General features: G+C 44.4%; 1 protein-coding gene across 1 annotated transcript in view; it reads left to right on the forward strand.

Moving 5' to 3' along the window:
• Positions 1 to 17,375, forward strand: part of LOC308285757 (activated CDC42 kinase 1-like) — a 106,039-nt gene that overhangs the window by 57,576 nt on the left and 31,088 nt on the right. Inside the window, 7 exon segments of the mRNA XM_080726614.1 lie at positions 68 to 162; positions 5,266 to 5,460; positions 7,806 to 7,897; positions 9,618 to 9,734; positions 15,584 to 15,749; positions 15,751 to 15,774; positions 17,099 to 17,369. Coding sequence (XP_080582740.1) covers positions 68 to 162; positions 5,266 to 5,460; positions 7,806 to 7,897; positions 9,618 to 9,734; positions 15,584 to 15,749; positions 15,751 to 15,774; positions 17,099 to 17,369 — 960 coding nt within the window.

The raw sequence follows: 17,375 nt of genomic DNA on the forward strand, positions 1-17,375 counted from the left end.
GTGTGCCCGTGTGCGTGTGCGCGCGCGCGCGTGTGTGCGTGTGTGTGTGCGCGCGCGTGTGTGTCAGACGATGCCCACAGACATGTGTGCTCTGCAGGACTTTGAGGAGGCGGACAAGCTGCAGATCCAGGTCAATGATGTCATCACCATCATCGAGGGCAGGTGGGCGTGGCTACAGCTACTCTTATCAACCAACCAGTCCAGTTCAGCGTCTGAACTGAAAGCATTAGTTTGCTCTAACACTGGCTGTGTTCGGAAATGCGCACTCAACGCTCTGGTGTGCCCTCTTGTCGTTCGTTTATTCGGTGCACTTGGTGCGTTGTCGTTCGAGAATCCAGTGCGCTGCGCTCCTGGTTCTGGAAACTACATGCCCAAATCGGAACGTTGCGGGGAATGTCCGCCGTCATGAACACTTCTTACCTTTTGTGAACATCGTATCCAAAAAGTAAAGGTCGGCTTTGAAACAAGAGTTTAAATCGCTGTTTTTGTCAGCCTGTGGCCAGTTTTTCCCAATGCAATTTCACAGAAGCAGGAATGCACATGCATGACTGGCCACTCATCTGTGTACCAGAAATGTTTTGCCACGAAGCGGTCAGGGCGAGAAAACGTACTTTACTTTTTGGATACGATGTTCACAAAAGGTAAGAAGTAGGAGTATAACGATGCATTTTAACCGCGATACGATACGCATCACGTTACATGGTTGACGATACGAAACATGAATGATATTGGTTCATTCATGGCGATACGGTGCGATACGATTAAAGTATAAAATACTATACTATTATACCACTCGGACTGTTAGTTATCGGTCATAAAGACAGGTCTCACCCATTTCTCCCCCTCCCAGAAGCAAGGAGAGAATTTCACACCTTTTGCGCTCCCCATTTGAGAGGTCAATTGAAATGCTAATTCACATTTGGAAGACAATAGAACCCCCGCTGGCAGCAGGGGAGGAGGTGTTGCTCTCCTGGGCCAAAAGGGAGAGAATTTACCTGTCAATTTGACTGATAAATGCAGTCAGAGTGGAAGTGATGTGTTAAGGAAAACATTTATTATTGTGGATTTAATAAGCAATTAGCACACTGATTCTCTGGCAAATACTGTACATGGACATTGTATTTGAACACATATGGACAAACCTGCACCTTGACATGAACACAGAGATTACACACATTTATCGATAAACCAAATGTAGCGACAAGTAATGGAAAAGTAATTAAACCCCTCTTTCTCTTTTTTCTTCTTAAAAATGCTAAATACAATGCACAAGTACTTAGTATTGATACAATCGATTATTTGCATTGCAAAACGATTCCATATGATTATTTATTTGCGTTGCAAAACGATTCGATAAGATACAAAGTCTGTTTGCATAATGATATACTGAAGTAGATTGTTGTAAATTAAAATTCATTCGTTACTGTACCAAGTACAGTAACCTCATGAACTCTTCCATATAATGATGTCATCACACAATGATATCACAACATCATTATTACATCAGATGTAATTGTCCTTTAAAATGTCGTTTTTGCATTTTCCACCATTCAGCAACTTCTAGGAACAAATTCCCTTACTTTTTATAAATTAGTTGAACTGTTTCCCAGTGGTGCTGATGAGTGAAATGTTTCACTGGACATGTGAATTCCGGCCATGCTGGTGTGCTAGTTGGACACAAGCTGTACTCATTTGGAGGATACAACAGCTACCTGTACAACAAGGATCAGATTGAAGTACACATCTTCAACACAGTGTCTCTACGATGGATGAAGTTGTCACCAGTAACAACTGGAAGAGGACAAAGTCCCGTTGAGGTTCCCTCCAGGCGCAGTGGCCACACAGCTGTACTGGTAGAAGATATTGTCTACATCTGGGGGGGAAGTGAGGTGCTTTATTCATTTGATGTTGACAGCCACAGATGGTCCAAGCCCAATGTCTCTGGTGCAGTTCCAAAGGCGAGGAGTAACCATTCAGCCTGTGTCTTGAGGAAGGTCATGTATGTCTATGGAGGATTCCCCCGGTTGAAAAGTCGCGCTAATGACATATACAAGTTGGACACCAGCACAATGGTCTGGTGTTTAATTAACACCAGAGGCACTCCACCACCTCCTCCATCTAGTCATTCTGCAACTATCATCGGGACAAAGATGTTTGTATCTGGAGGCCTCAGGATCCAGGAGGTTGTCTACAATAACATCACAGTGTTTGACACAGAGACCAACTGCTGGCTGAGCACACCATCTGCAAATCCTCTCCCAGAATCGTGTGCAGGTCATTCAGCCATTGTCTATAATGGAGAGCTGTACATATTTGGCGGCAAGAACTCCAGTGATCTGTGGAAATTCAATTCTAAGACCTTCTCATGGAGGAAGGTTGAGCCAAAAGGGAAAGTCCCGTGTGGGATTGCTTGGATGGGTTGTTGCATGGACATGGTGGGCGAACGTATCATCCTCTTTGGAGGAGGCAACCTGCATATCTTAGATTTAAGTCCTAATCTGAAGATGTTATGCAAGCTAGCGGTTATTCAGTATGGTGTGGAGCAGTCAGAACTCACACATGACATCAGGTGGGAACTGGCTGTCATGACTGGCAACAATAACTGAAAACATAAAATGTCTCTATAAAAAGAGAACAAACTGCAAGTGGCAAGTCGCAAAGTAAAGCCCTGCTTCACCATACAAGGCCGTCGCACAAAAGTAGTAAGCCGCAGTAGGCCATCACACAACGCCGTTGTGTGCTTGTAGATCGTCTGTTTTCACTAGTTTAAATCATTTTTAAAATGATAAATACAAAACAAACTGTTTTGGACATACAAAGTTTCCACCCGACAACGACGATATAATATAAGATTATGACAATGATGAAGAGAAAAGATGATGAAGAGAAAGATGATGGCTCTCAGGATAAAATGTACGTAGACGATGAAAAAACATAATGTCGTTCACAGTGACATTTGTAGACCAAGGACGGTTAATGGATGCATAAGTTGTGGACGGATGGATTCATCACATTAAAGGAGTATTTCACCCCCCAAAATGACTTTTTTTTCTCTATTGATTATTACGCCATGGAGACTTGAGTTCAATAAGATGACAATAAGAAGACAAAAATGTGATAACAATAAATGTACCCCCGGGTGGGGACCCAAATGGATTTGGGTCCCCATCCGGAAACCGGAATGGGGGTATATTTACTCTAATCAAATTTTTGTCTCCATGGCGTAAATAATCAATAGAAAAAAAGTCATTTTGAGGGTGAACTACTTCTTTAAGACAGGCAGGCAGGCAGGCAGGCAGGCAGACAGGCAGGCAGGCAGGCAGGCAGACAGACATACATTGGCTTTTCTACATCAGTCGTCATCTTCCGGTTTGTTTTCCCCTTGGCTACATGCATTTTTTCTTTCTTTCTTTTTTTTTTTTTACTTTTCTGATTAAAGATTATTGAATTCGAAATGAATATCAGTTCAGTCATTTTCTCTCTCTCCCTCGCTATGAGTGTTGTGTTCACCAGTAGACAAAGATACTTAGCCCCTCCCCCCCCCAAAAAAAAAAATATCCTAAATCACTGATATTCAGAACCCCTAGAAGCTATCCCCAACAACAACTTTGCAGAATTCACCCCCAAAACCCTTTTGTGAGGCAAGGTTGAGAGTATGCGCAAAGCATGGAATGCGCAGTGAACTTCGCTTCTGAACCGGCCACGGTCATGTTTCTGGCGTTATGCCTGAGATGCACCATTCTAAACAGACCTCACACAGTAAGGAGCCAATGTTCAAAACTCTAGTTTGCAAAACGAAACTTTCTAATTTCCAGTCATTGCTGATGTGATGGGAGGTGATTGTCACATACCCCCGTGTTGAGCACGACGTCCAGCTATTCCGTCGTTATGGCCACACGTTGAGCTTGGGATAGCAATTGCTGTACTTCCAGCTTCACCCTCTCACACAAGGCTGGAATGCATTTTTCTGAAAGGTGTGGGCAGCTAGCCGGGCAGCTAGGAATGTTGTACCTTGACTCTAAAGTTTCAATCAAATCACGGAACCCAGTATTTTCGGTCCCATCCTAATTTACAGTACACTTTAAGACAGAATAAGACATAATAAAGCCATAATAAGAAATAATGTGTTGGCAATTAGAACTAATATGTTTTATTAGACAGAAACAAAGACAGAATAGCAGAAAGAGCGAATACATTCTGTGGCACCGGCACCTGCCGACTGGCAGTTCGACCACCGTCGTGCTGCATCGCCGGCGATAGGACCGGCAGCCGCCACATGGAACTGTAGGTAGGACCGGCATCGCTGGTAACTGTCGCGGCAGCCACCAGCGCACGAACCGGCAGTTTACCGCGACGGGACCTGCTGGTCCGTGCGGCGGCCGCCGGTCCTACTGCCGGGACTGCTGGTCGAACTGCCAGTCCTATTGTCGGCGATGCAGTGCGACTGCCGTTCGAACTGCCGGTCGTGCGGCGGTACCTGCCGCGGCAGGTGCCGGTGCCAGAGAATGTATCTGCTCTTTCTGCTATTCTGTCTTTGTTTCTGTCTAATAAAACATATTAGTTCTAATTACCAACACATTATTTCTTATTATGGCTTTATTATGTCTTATTCTGTCTTAAAGTGTACTGTAAATTAGGATGGGACCGTATTTTCAACCACACAGTACAGTCGCATATCTTTGCATATGAATCTGGCAATTGCTGCAGTGGTGGTTTTAGCCCTTGGGGAGTTGTGGCTAAGCTTCTGATTTAAAAAGTTAGGGATATAGGTTTTTTTCCCCAGAGACATCTCCCACTTCCGCTGCTGCTGCTGTTGTTGCTGAGGGAACGACGTTAGTAGCACTCACTTTGTGTTCCGAATCAATCCCGTCTTTTTAGGGTCATAGAAAGATTGGTTGTGTTGCCGTTATATTTCAGTTCGGTTCTGCATTCAATACAAACGGCGTGGCTGTCTCCCTTTTTACAAAATCCAAAATGTGTCCACATCATGTCTAGGGGATGTACTTGTACATGAAGCTGCCTCACGCTACAGAAACAGGAGATAGGCTCCTGCCCTATGGGCCTCATGGCTCGGCAAGGCTTACTTTATTTACTACGACACTATGGCACACTAGGAGTCCACTTATACTAAAACGTTTTATTTGCAAGGACCACCAACTCTGAGAGTGTACAACTGTACTCTCTTGTACTCTCTCAGAGTTCCAATTCTCTCTCTTTATGTGTTTCTGGTAATATTATAGTCCTGTTGTGTCTTCCTTCCCATAGGGCTGAGAACTACTGGTGGCGCGGTCAGAACAAGCGGACCCAGAAGGTGGGTCAGTTCCCCAGGAACGTGGTGACCTCGGTGGCGGGCCTGTCAGCTCATGACATCAGCCGGCCGCTGAAGAACAGCTTCATCCACACCGGCCACGGCGACACGGACCCTCACCGCTGCTGGGGCTTCCCTGACAGGATCGACGAGTAAGCAAACAATCCCCCCTGGACCTTAACACTTAACCCATTACGACCTGGAACTACTTTGACCATTATTTTATGTTTTAGCTATAAAAAAATTGCTGATATATAAGTTCACAGTACGGCACCAACATGAAAATGTCCTTGACATGAAAATGTTTGAGAACCACTGACATAGTAAATTAAAAACATGCGTTTTTTCAAAAACCTTTGAAAGATTTAGAAGACATTTATTGAATGCGGTCAAAGATATTATAAGACTTGCACAAATGTTCACGATTTTTCAGAAATAGCAGATCTACAAGTTTGCAGGCGCTCTGTGAGCTTGTATATCTGCTGTTTTCAAACACGTGATTTTACAATCATGTGTTTTCACGTGTATTTCTTTTTTTTTTTTACGCTAGATGGCGCTTTTTGCTAACTTATGAGTCACCATTTCAGTCTCGGTCACACAGACCGTAACCGTAACCGTTCAATCACTCAATTCCAGCTGCAAAATATCAAGACATCTCAAAGAAATGATTCTGTGATGATCACTGCTGTGCAAGAAGGAATTGAATCATAAAGCTTGACAAATGACTTAATGACAGTCGTAATAATATTATGATTAATAGCCACACTATTTATAATAACATTTTGGAAGCTTGCCTGCAAGAGAAGAAACTACTTTAAGTATTTACCAGCAGATGGCAGTAGCACTTTATTTTAGATTTCTCCCTGGTCAGTTCAGTTGAGCTGTAAAGAGATTTAGCATATTGATTTTCAGGGTCGTACTGTTATGTCGATTTTTATTGAGTGTTTGGGCAACAGTTGGAACCTCTCAGACCGACAAACTGATTCTTTCAATAGCCCAATAAAGCATTTGGTAGAGAGCTTTACAGCCAGCTCAACTGGGATTTAATGGAGCCAAAGGCACATAATGTATAGTCCAGTGGTTATCAAACCTTTTCATGTCAATCACCCCCAAATTAATATGGATTTATCTATCGACCCCCATCTCAAGACATGTTGTGCCAGGGACCCCCATTTAAAATGTAGGGTTAAAGTGGATGAACAGATTTTGAAGCTGTGTGTGTGTGTGTGTGTGTGTGTGTGTGCGTGTGTGCGTGTGTGCGTGCGTGCGTGCGTGCGTGCGGGAGCCCCCCTTTTCACAGTCAAAATGTGTGATTGGATACAATGGTTTGGGATACAAGGGGTCATTTTTCAGCTTTTTACAAATTAAGAAAGCACAGCATGTATAGGCTTTCAAATGATGTGTCATTAATTGAAATTGGAAAACATTTGAAGAAGCTATGGTCATTTGAAGCCTGTTAAAAGCACAGACTGTAAAGAAAATATGGACGGTGCGAAGCCATTGGTTTCTATGCGGCGAAAATTACGCTTTTTTGTCCCTTGTATGGGTGTCGCCATCATTGTTTGAATGGTACCCCAGGAATCATAAGGAATGCTATTGGCCGCCAACGGTCACATGCGACTGCAGGGATACATGGGAGAATGTGGCGTTGAGCCTTCCGAAATAAAGCACACGAAGAAGAACACAGCCGGCTGGTATCAGTTTAGTTGGCCACGCCCCCGCAACTTTATCATAATGTTAACATAAATGGGACCATATTGCACAAAACGCATATTATGGCAATTGAAAGGCAGTTTTTCACTAGCGACAGGAACCATAAAGTATTTATGACGATGTTTATTAAGGTTAGAAAATCAAAGAGGAAAATGAATGGGGTCCAGTGCAGAAAAAATCTTTTTGGTACCTTGCGGGGGGAAAACAGCGCAACTAGCGGCCAATCATGGGATCTTTCTCTTCCGGGAAAGCTTCGTGAATAATCCAGGCAACAACACCCCTGGTTAAAAGCCAGAACAGGCAAAGGATTTCCAGGGCTGGTAATGGGCGTCAACAACGGGTCATTTCTTCAGCTCCTAACCACTCCCCTAATCACTCCCCCTCCCATCGTCACCTTTCAGTCAGCTGTGTCAACTCTAGAGAATCGTGAAGCAACACAATTAAAATATTGCCCGCCGTTACAAAAACAATACTACCATACCAGACCCACGCTCTAGAGTAAACACCGTTATCAGTAGAACAAACCTGGTAGAAGGACCATGACATGTATATGACGTGCTGTTAGAACCAACAGTACGGCTACTGTGGCTTACTGTGAATCATAAAGATAAATACTTAAGGTATTGACACAGTGATGACTGGAGCCTAATTTATGCTCTGTCACATCATACGTGTTCCCTACCCTACCCTTTTAAGTCTCTCTCTCTCTCTCTCTCTCTCTCTCTCTCTCTCTCTCTCTCTCTCTCTCTCTCTCTCTCTCACTGTCTCTGTCTCTCCGTACCAGCTTATACTTAGGGAACCCCATGGATCCCCCTGATGTCCTGGCTCCCGACCTCAGTGCTGCTCGCCCCACCCAGCTTCCAGGTCGAGCTAAAAGTAAGTAGCGCTCTTTTTTTATGTAATGAGACTAGGGTGACCAAAAAAAAACGGATCCTTAATCACTTCAGTCCGATTTCAAAAATTAACAGCAGATCTACAGGCTCTCAACGTGCCACAGTGCATCGAGAGCTTGTAGATCAGCTATTTCCCTGACGTTACATTTTATTTCTATTTAATTGTATTTTCCTCTGGACCTGGGATGAGGGACAATTATTTTGGCACTTTTAGCACATACTTTCAACAGAACAGAAGATGAATAAACATCTATGTAAGCACTCAAAACTAAGTGTTAAAGAACAACTTCACCACTTTTCAACCTACAGTATCTTCATGTAATTGGTCTGAGTCTCTTAGAAGGGAATTAAGTGTGCAGTTCAGAAACCCAATCCAAGCTAATAGAAACTGCAGGCTTTATATTCCTGAAAAGTTACTATGCTATAATGGAAGCCATTGTTCTCACGATAATGAAAATGCATATGTTTTAATCTTGTTTAAAAAAGATCTGCCTAACGATGATGTCACTGGTAGATGGGTTTCTGAACTGCCCTCCTAAGAGACAGAGCGAGTAGGAAAATGTTGTGCCATTTTATCATCATCATCACCATTATGAGGACCAATTATATGAAGGTACAGTAGGTTGAAAGGTGGTGAAGTCGTCCTTTAATATTTTATCTGTCATGAAAACCGGGGACAATTTGCTTAGTGAATGTGGGGACATTCACTAAGCGTTTTAGAGATTCATTGATTGAATACTTTATTAGACAGAAATGAAAGCAGCACGAGGTACAGTCAGACATTTCAGCTAAGAGGATAATACAAAAAAGTCCTGGGGACTCCATTGTGGAATTAGTGGAAATGTATTCAATTCATCAACATAGCATAAAAATAGCACCAAAATACAATATCATCAACAAATATATAACTCTATGTACAATGTAGAAAAATGGGAAGAAATAGGAAACATTTAGACAGTGATCACATATCTTTCTATGGGAGAAGTGAGTTTACCTCCCCTTTTGGCCTCCTGAAAGGTGGATTTTCAGGCTTTTTTTTAAGACTCAGGACACCCGGCTTGAAACCAGGACAATCGGACAGACAAAAGGCGAACACATGGAGCAAGCAGTTTTACCATTTCTCTCACAGACAGTCAGAAATGCTCGTCCGGCATTCAGTGATGATCATGTGTCCTACAGTACGCTGACCTATTGTTATGACTGGGAGGCTGTGTTGATCAATAGAGTAGCGGGTGCATTTCTCACAGAATATTGCCCTCATCATTTTTGAGTTTTACAGTTACTGTATGATTTGGTCAGCTCCATTGAAGAAGAGAGACTGCCAGAAGTGCTTGCTTTTGATTTCTCCCTGCGCTTTGCCTGCTAAGCGTTTTTCTTTCTTTCAGCTACTGTATATACTGTACGTGGTCTCACATTCGCCTCGTTCCTTAGGGTTTCTTCTTCCTGCCGTTAACCACTTAAATGTTTTATAGCTCATTGTGCGAAAATAGACGGTGTACAATCTCAACGTTCTGACCTTGTAGGCCGACTTATTTTGCTATTTTGGTTAACACTTGCTGCTGCTGCTGCTCTCTTGCGCTTTCATTTTTGCCTCTTACTGTCTTTTACTCTCTCTCTCTTTCTCTCCCTCTCGGCTGCGATGGCGTTTTTGTTTTATTTGTGTTTTTGTTTGTTTGCTTTTGGTTTTGGTTTCTCCCTCCCAGAGGAGGCCCCTCCTCGCCCACCTCAGCCAGTCAAGAGTAAGTGTGGTCTCTCTCATCAACACCTCCTCTCCCATTGCTCCTGCCCCCTCTGTTCTCTCCTAGCTCACTTCTCCAAGGCACACAGGGCGTCACAAGGGGGGGAGGGAGAAATTGGGACTGAGTTACTAGGGCCCAAGGTGGAGGGGCCTTAATTATTTTTGTAGATCTGCTATTTTTGAAAAGTCGTGAAAATGTGTGCAAATCTTTGAATATATGTACTTTTTAGGCAAATTTTGTAACTAAAATTTTGCTTCTGGGGGGTCCCTGGAACGAAATATTTTGAGATGGGGGTCCGTGGCCAAATACATATCATTACATATACATACATATCACCTTCACATGAAAATATTTGAGCACCACTGACATAGAGATAGGTTTATCAAAAAACCTTTTGATTTGAAATGTTCACATTTTCACGATTTTTCAATAGTTAAAGCACAAAATGTGAGTGAATCCTTGTACCCACTACCCAGGGCCCAGAATTTGGTGTGACGCCCCTGAAGTTACACCACCCCCCCCCCCCCCCCCCTGCCTCTTGCTCTTGCTCTCCTTCTCGCTCTCTCTCATCAAATCCCTCTCCAGGCACGCAGACCACACGTAGACATCAAAGGGAGCCCAGCTGCCCCTCTTTCCCTCATTTGTAAAAAGTGCCCTCGTCTCCAGACCATGAATTCAGAATTTACTATGGTGAAAGACTTGCAAAATGTCCCCCTTTCCATGGCGTACACGAGGGCAGCATTCGAGAGAATTCGAGAGCTATGGCCACTGGTAATTGAAAAGGATCATGCTGTTATTCCCACCCCTTTTATGGGGTGACTTAGGCCACATTATTTCCTGACATGTTACATAACTGACAGACAGTCTTATTTTTACACTAATAGTAATTATTTATTGTTTTGGGTTATATGATTAAGAAATATCATAGTTTTGTTTTGGATCAGTTTTTTATTTTTCCCAAAAAACATACAAAAATGACTTAGGCCATTAGTTTAACACATATGGTGCCAACCCCGAGTTTCCCGAGTTTGTATTGGTACTAGTGCTGTGCCAAGCCCGAGTTTCCCGAGTTTGGGAAACTCAATTTTTTTTTTTTCAAAAATGTTTTTTGGACCTCCAGAAATGTATTAGGCATGATCGCGATCGCGAAATTGCATGTTTAACCCCCATACCAACCGATTCTTTCAAACATGGCAGCCATGTTTGTTTACATCTGAAGAAAGGGTGGGACGATATTGGCATCTCACAATACGATATCTATCACGGTATTAGGCTCACGATAACAATATTATCACGGTATTCGATATATTTCGATATTCGATATATTGCAAGAAATGTCACCAACGATATATCACAATATATCTAACTGAAAATGAAAAACTACCATAAAAGGCCAAACTCTGGAATTATACATCTATTCCATTAATTTTACAAGATTAATTTATAAATTGGCTAATAAGTAGATGAATCTTGCCTCCTCAAACAACAAACACTGCAACTTTGTAACCAGAAGCGGCGATTACGCAGGGCATTGTGGGCAAGTGCCCAGGGGCGCAATGGCACAAGGGGGCGCCAGGGGGCGCCAGAGGAGAGAGAAGCGCTGCATGCATTCTTCCCCTTGCCGCAATGCAAGATAATAGACCAATTATTTGTTTACTAACATTGAGACTGAATGCACAGCTGACTGTATCATGTAATCAATTCCCAACAGATCCCCAAACCTGTTGTTTTGGGGAGCACTGGTTATTCAACCTCCTCTTGTGTGCTAGTGAGGTGCTCCCATGGGAGCGCCCTTATCGAGACATATATACTTCATTGCGCAACGGTGTTCCACGTCAAGAGTAGCTGATATACAAACTCACATCGCGTCACCAATGCAACCCTTCTGAGCTTGGAGGTCTGCGGCTCTGTGCGCGACACCGTCGCAGGACGGAGCATAATTAGGCTTCATGGACTGCAGCTGGGCGAGCAGTAGACGCTCTGGTGATCCAGTGGATCGGGTGGGTGATCAAGAGGAGCGCTCCCTCTGTTCTGATGACGGTGAATAGAGGTGGGGTTTGAAGGACAACTGTTTTGAATCGCTATTATTGTTTACAATCAACAGAAACTAAGGATTATGTATTTCAAGTGTGAGAATTTACAGTAAAAATCCTAAGCATTCTTCCTCCACACTGGGAGAAAAACGGCATCTGAAAGTTTGATGGAATGCATTTTTAAACGCAAGTGCCATCCATTGCATCCTATGAGCGGTGGGGTTCATTCGGTGCCTACCTGCGTGCGCATGCTGGTTTTTAACAGTGTGACGTGGACCATTAAGGCAACTGATAATTAACCAGCTGAAAACCCTTGTCGGTAACACTTGGGGAGGCGTGTGGTCCGTGGGGGGGGGGGGAGGCGTGTGGTCCGTGGGGGGGGGGGGGGGGGGGGGGGGGGGGGGCGCATCATAGGTACATTGCCCAGAGCGTCAGATGTCCCAGCCCCGGGCCTGTTTGTAACCTGCCCACAATTTGTCTGTCCACAACAATGGGTATGCCTAACTAAAACATCCATAACTAAAAAGCATGTAGTGAAAATGTAATTGACAAGAAACATGAAATAATATTGACACATGTAAAAAATGTACATGCATAGTGCCTGGAACCTTTAAAATAGCCTCTCTAAAACAGGCTATATTGTCACTTATTGTGCCAATTACATGGAGGAAAATGATTTCTTAATAGTGACCAGGCCTAGAATTTTATAATTTTAGGGGCAAGGCCACTTGGCCTTCGGGGTTGTCACTTTTCTTAGGGCACAAAGGCCAGATGCCAGGGCAGGAAGGCCATCAAATAAAACAAGATTTTAGTCCATTGAAATAATTATTACATTTAAGGGTTACATTTAAATATGTAGAATATCTGCTGTGAAATAAATACGTGGGTATTTACAAAAATTATGCTCAGCCCTGCACAAATCAAAGATACGGGATTGGTTTAAACATGGGGACTGCACAAAAGCCACTGGTGTCTACGTGACAAGAAAGAAACTGGTGTCTATATATTGACGAGACAGAGGAGAAATTGATACAGTCAGCTGGGGCATTAAGGCCACTGTGGCCTCAGGTCATGCCATTTTTTGGAGGAGCACAAGGCCAAACTGAGGGGCAACGGCGGCCATGGCCTTCATGGCCTCCATGAAATTCCTGCCCTGATAGTGACAGTGCTTTGCAAGTATAACCAATTTGTTTCATGTTCTTATTGCTTTGATAATAATACAATGAAATGAAATTAAATCCATATCAGTGGTGAGGATGTATGAATAAATACAAAAACATGAGGGAGATCGAGGCAAAGGGGGAACATGGTTGTGTTTCTGTGTGTGTGTGTGTGTGTGTGTGTGTGTGTGTGTGTGTGTGTGTGTGTGTGTGTGTGTGTGTGTGTGTGTGTGTGTGTGTGTGTGTGTGTGTGTGTGTGTGTGTGTGTGTGTGTGTGTGTGTGTGTGTGTGTGACTTCCATTCATATTAACGTGGGTGTGTGTGTGTGTGTGTGTGTAATTGTGTGTGTTTGTATATTGTAATGGTGGCTGCATGTGTACAGTAGCCTATGTGTGTGTCCACTAAACACAGACAGAGCTGTATGTGTTGCTCAAATTAACTTCACCTTGTTGTAAACTGAAGACAGCTCTCCATTCCTCCTCTCTCCCTCTCTCTCTGACCGTCAAACTCAGAGTGAGAGAACCACAGCATAACGTTCTTCTCTTCTATCTCGCTAGCGCCCCCACTACAAACAGTGGTGGCGGCTGACGGTATTGCACCATTACAGTAGGTTAAATGGGAAATCCCTGGTGTTATGAAAACTCGATATTTGCCAGCAACATATCGATAATTATTGCGGGAGATAATACCGCGGTATATCGAAATATCGATATTTTGTCCCAGGCCTACTACACACGTGGTGCATCATCTAGGCATGGGCGTGCACTTTTTACACACTTGCACAATTACATGGAAGTCTATGGTAACCATGGCAACGCGAGACATTGAAGAGAAAAAATCATAGCAACATAAGTGTTAATAAGGTGATGATGATTTTACGAGAATCGCCCTCTGTAGAATCCATGCTGTACACTGCATCTCTTATAATTGCGACCGAAGGTCGCATATACTCTGAAGAACCGTGTCGCTTGAGTGTCCTTCCTTCCTTCCGTATCCTCGTGACCGTCCTTCTGTATCCTCTGTGATGTCAGTGTGATGTCAGCGAGTTGTGACATCACTTCCTGTACAGGGCGGCTACACGAAATGTGGATAACACTATATATGGAGATAGTCCAGTCCATCATGTCATATGGGACTACCGTCATAGAAAGTAGCCATTGTTAGGCCGGAGTCATTGGCTGTCTAAACATGGAGATGTGGATAACACTATATATGGAGATAATCTAGTCCAATATGTCATATGGGACTACCGTCATAGACAGTAGCCATTGTTAATCCGGAGTCAATGGCTGACTGTCTGTACAGGAAGTGATGTCACATGACATACTTTTTATGCCCATATATGAGTCCTAACATGGAGATGTGGATAACACTATATATGGAGATAGTCTAGTCCAATATGTCATATGGAACTACCGTCATAGACAGTAGCTATTGTTAGGTCGGAGTCAATGGCTGTCTGTCTGACTGTCTGTACAGGAAGTGATGTCACATGACATACTTTTTATGCCCATATATGAGTCCTTCTGTACCACATCTCCATGTTTAGGCAAACTCCACACAGAAAGGCCCTATCGCCAACCCAACCTAGGGCATTTGGACCTATACATGGAGAAATGGAGCGAATCTGTTTGGCCTAAACATGGAGATGTGGATAACACTATATATGGAGATAGTCTAGTACATCATGTCATATGGGACTACCGTCATAGACAGTAGCCATTGTTAGGTCGGAGTCAATGGCTGTCTGTCTGACTGTCTGTACAGGAAGTGATGTCACATGACATACTTTTTATGCCCATATATGAGTCCTTCTGTACCACATCTCCGTGTTTAGGCAAACTCCACACAGAAAGGCCCTATCGCCAACCGAACCTAGGGTGTGAGCGATAGGGCCTTTCTGTGTGGGGTTTGCGTGTTCTCCCCATGTCTCCTAGGGTTGATACCCTCACAAAAACATGAACAAACTCCCCCCAGAATGACAACAACTAGAATCATCAGAGAAACGCTGTGGTTGGCCAGATTGTCAAGAATTGGCCCGACCTCGCCCTTTAGGGCGAGGTTGCATGTCACCCTGAGGTCGCATTCCACCCTCGGGTGTCTTACTAGTTATAGTTGACAGTGAGTCGTGGGTTTGATTCCCGAGCCCAACGTGCTTTGCTGCGTGTCACTCTCTCACTCTGTGTGTGTGTGTGTGTGTGTGTGTGTGTGTGTGTGTGTGTGTGTGTGTGTGTGTGTGTGTGTGTGTGTGTGTGTGTGTGTGTGTGTGTGTGTGTGTGTGTGTGTGTCGTGTCAGCTAGTGCTGCTATGCAATTAATGACTAATAACAGCAGAACTGGGCAGGTTGTTACAGTATAGAATGGTGGGAGTGTGTCTGTGCAGTTTGGTATTTGTGGAATGCGTAGGACTGTACAGTGCAGTGGAAGGGGGCTCTGTGTCCTTCTCTCCTGATTGTCTCCAGTTATTATTCATTGTGTAAAGCAATGTTTCCCAAACAGACAGGCTTTTATGGGTTGCGAGTTAAACGAGTAGAACTTTTTTATGTTTCCTTATGTACAGTATACGCACAGTACATATATTTATTTTCTTCCAAATAAATAGCGAAAATAGCACTTCCATAACTTCACAACGTGTCATTCATTTATAATATATTTTTGAACATCCTTTGGTGGTGGGAACCTGCAGGCGTAAAAAAAGGAAAAACAAAGTTAAGGTTATTTGTGTTTTTTTTTTTCAGAGCCGTGCTACGACCCGGTCACCGGTGAGGAGGAGGACCTGACCTCCAGCACGGGACTCAAGAGGCTGTCGCTGCGCAAGGCGCCGGCCGCCGCCGTCAAGGGCCTCAAGCTCAAGCCGGCCGCGTGGGTCTCTGCCTCCAAGCAGCACCACCACCACTCACCCAACAACAACAACAACAGCGGCAGGCACGTGCACGCATAGACAGCAAAGTGTCAAGCACCGAAAATAGCCGACCTCCAAGCTCACAACGCATCGCATCGCAGCGCAGCGCGCTGTGAGCTTGGAGGTGGAGGAGCAAATGCCCCATTTTCATATGCCATATTGATGGCAGCATTCAAGAGAATTGCCTTGTCCAAAAAAACTCTCCTGAACTTGAATGCGGCATTTATTGTTGAAAGAATTGCCCTTTCTGTGTAGAAATCCATGCTGTTACGCCACACCTCCAGTATTGACTTGAATATGCTTAGTTCAGTGGGGTGTCAAGCAACAATAATAGCCAACCTCCAAGCTCACAACGCGTTGTGAGCTTGGAGGTCTGCTATTTTCGATATCTTCACCAAAATGCCCCTTTAGAAATTTACTAACATGATCTGCACGTCCTTGGCAGGCACGTGCACACATAGACATCAAAGGGGGCTTGACCCCCTGCCACTTTATCCTTCTGTAAAAAGTGCCCTCTCCAGACCATGAATGCAGTTTTTACTATGGTGAAGAAATGCAAATTCCCTCTTTCCATGCCATACCTGACGGCAGCATTCAAGAGAATTGCCTTGCCAAAAAAAACTCTCCTGAACTTGAATGCGCATCTTATGTTGAAAGAATTGCCCTCTCTGTGTAGAAGTCCATGCCGTTACGCCACATCTCCAGTATTGACTTGATTATGCTTAGTTCAGTGTGGTGTCAAGCACTGAAAATTGCCGACCTCCAAGCTCACAACGTGTCGCGCTTGGAGGTCTGCTATTTTCGATATCTTCACCTATTTTCGATAACTTCACCAAAATGCCCCTTTAGAAATTTCAGCCCCTGCCTCTCTAACATGATCTGCACGTCCTTGGCAGGCACGTGCACACATAGACATCAAAGGGGGCTTGACCCCCTGCCCCTTTATCCTTCTGTAAAAAGTGCCCTCTCCAGACCATGAATGCAGTTTTTACTATGGTGAAGAAATGCAAATTCCCTCTTTCCATGCCATACCTGACGGCAGCATTCAAGAGAATTGCCTTGCCAAAAAAAACTCTCCTGAACTTGAATGCGCATCTTATGTTGAAAGAATTGCCCTCTCTGTGTAGAAGTCCATGCCGTTACGCCACATCTCCAGTATTGACTTGATTATGCTTAGTTCAGTGTGGTGTCAAGCACTGAAAATTGCCGACCTCCAAGCTCACAACGTGTCGCGCTTGGAGGTCTGCTATTTTCGATATCTTCACCTATTTTCGATATTTTCACCAAAATGCTCCTTTATAGAAATGTCAGCCCCTGCCTCTCTTAACATTCTCTGCACGTCCCCGGACAGCGGTGGCGAAGTGTCGCTCATAGACTTCGGCGAGGAGGAGGAGGAGGAGCCTAAACCCTCGCCCGTGGCGGAGACGCTCCCCATCCCCACGCTGGCCCGGCTGGCGCTGCAGGCGGACAGCCTCCTGGACCGCACGCCGCCCCACAGCCCGGGGGCCCGCACGCTGCTGCCCCGCCCCCTGCACCCCACCCCCGTGGTGGACTGGGACGCCCGGCCGCTGCCCGCGCCGCCCGCCTACGACGACGTGGCGCAGGACGAGGACGACATGGAGGTATGG

The sequence above is a fragment of the Nannobrachium achirus genome (assembly GCF_963921795.1).
Source record: "Nannobrachium achirus genome assembly, chromosome: 5".
NCBI lineage: Eukaryota > Metazoa > Chordata > Actinopteri > Myctophiformes > Myctophidae > Nannobrachium > Nannobrachium achirus.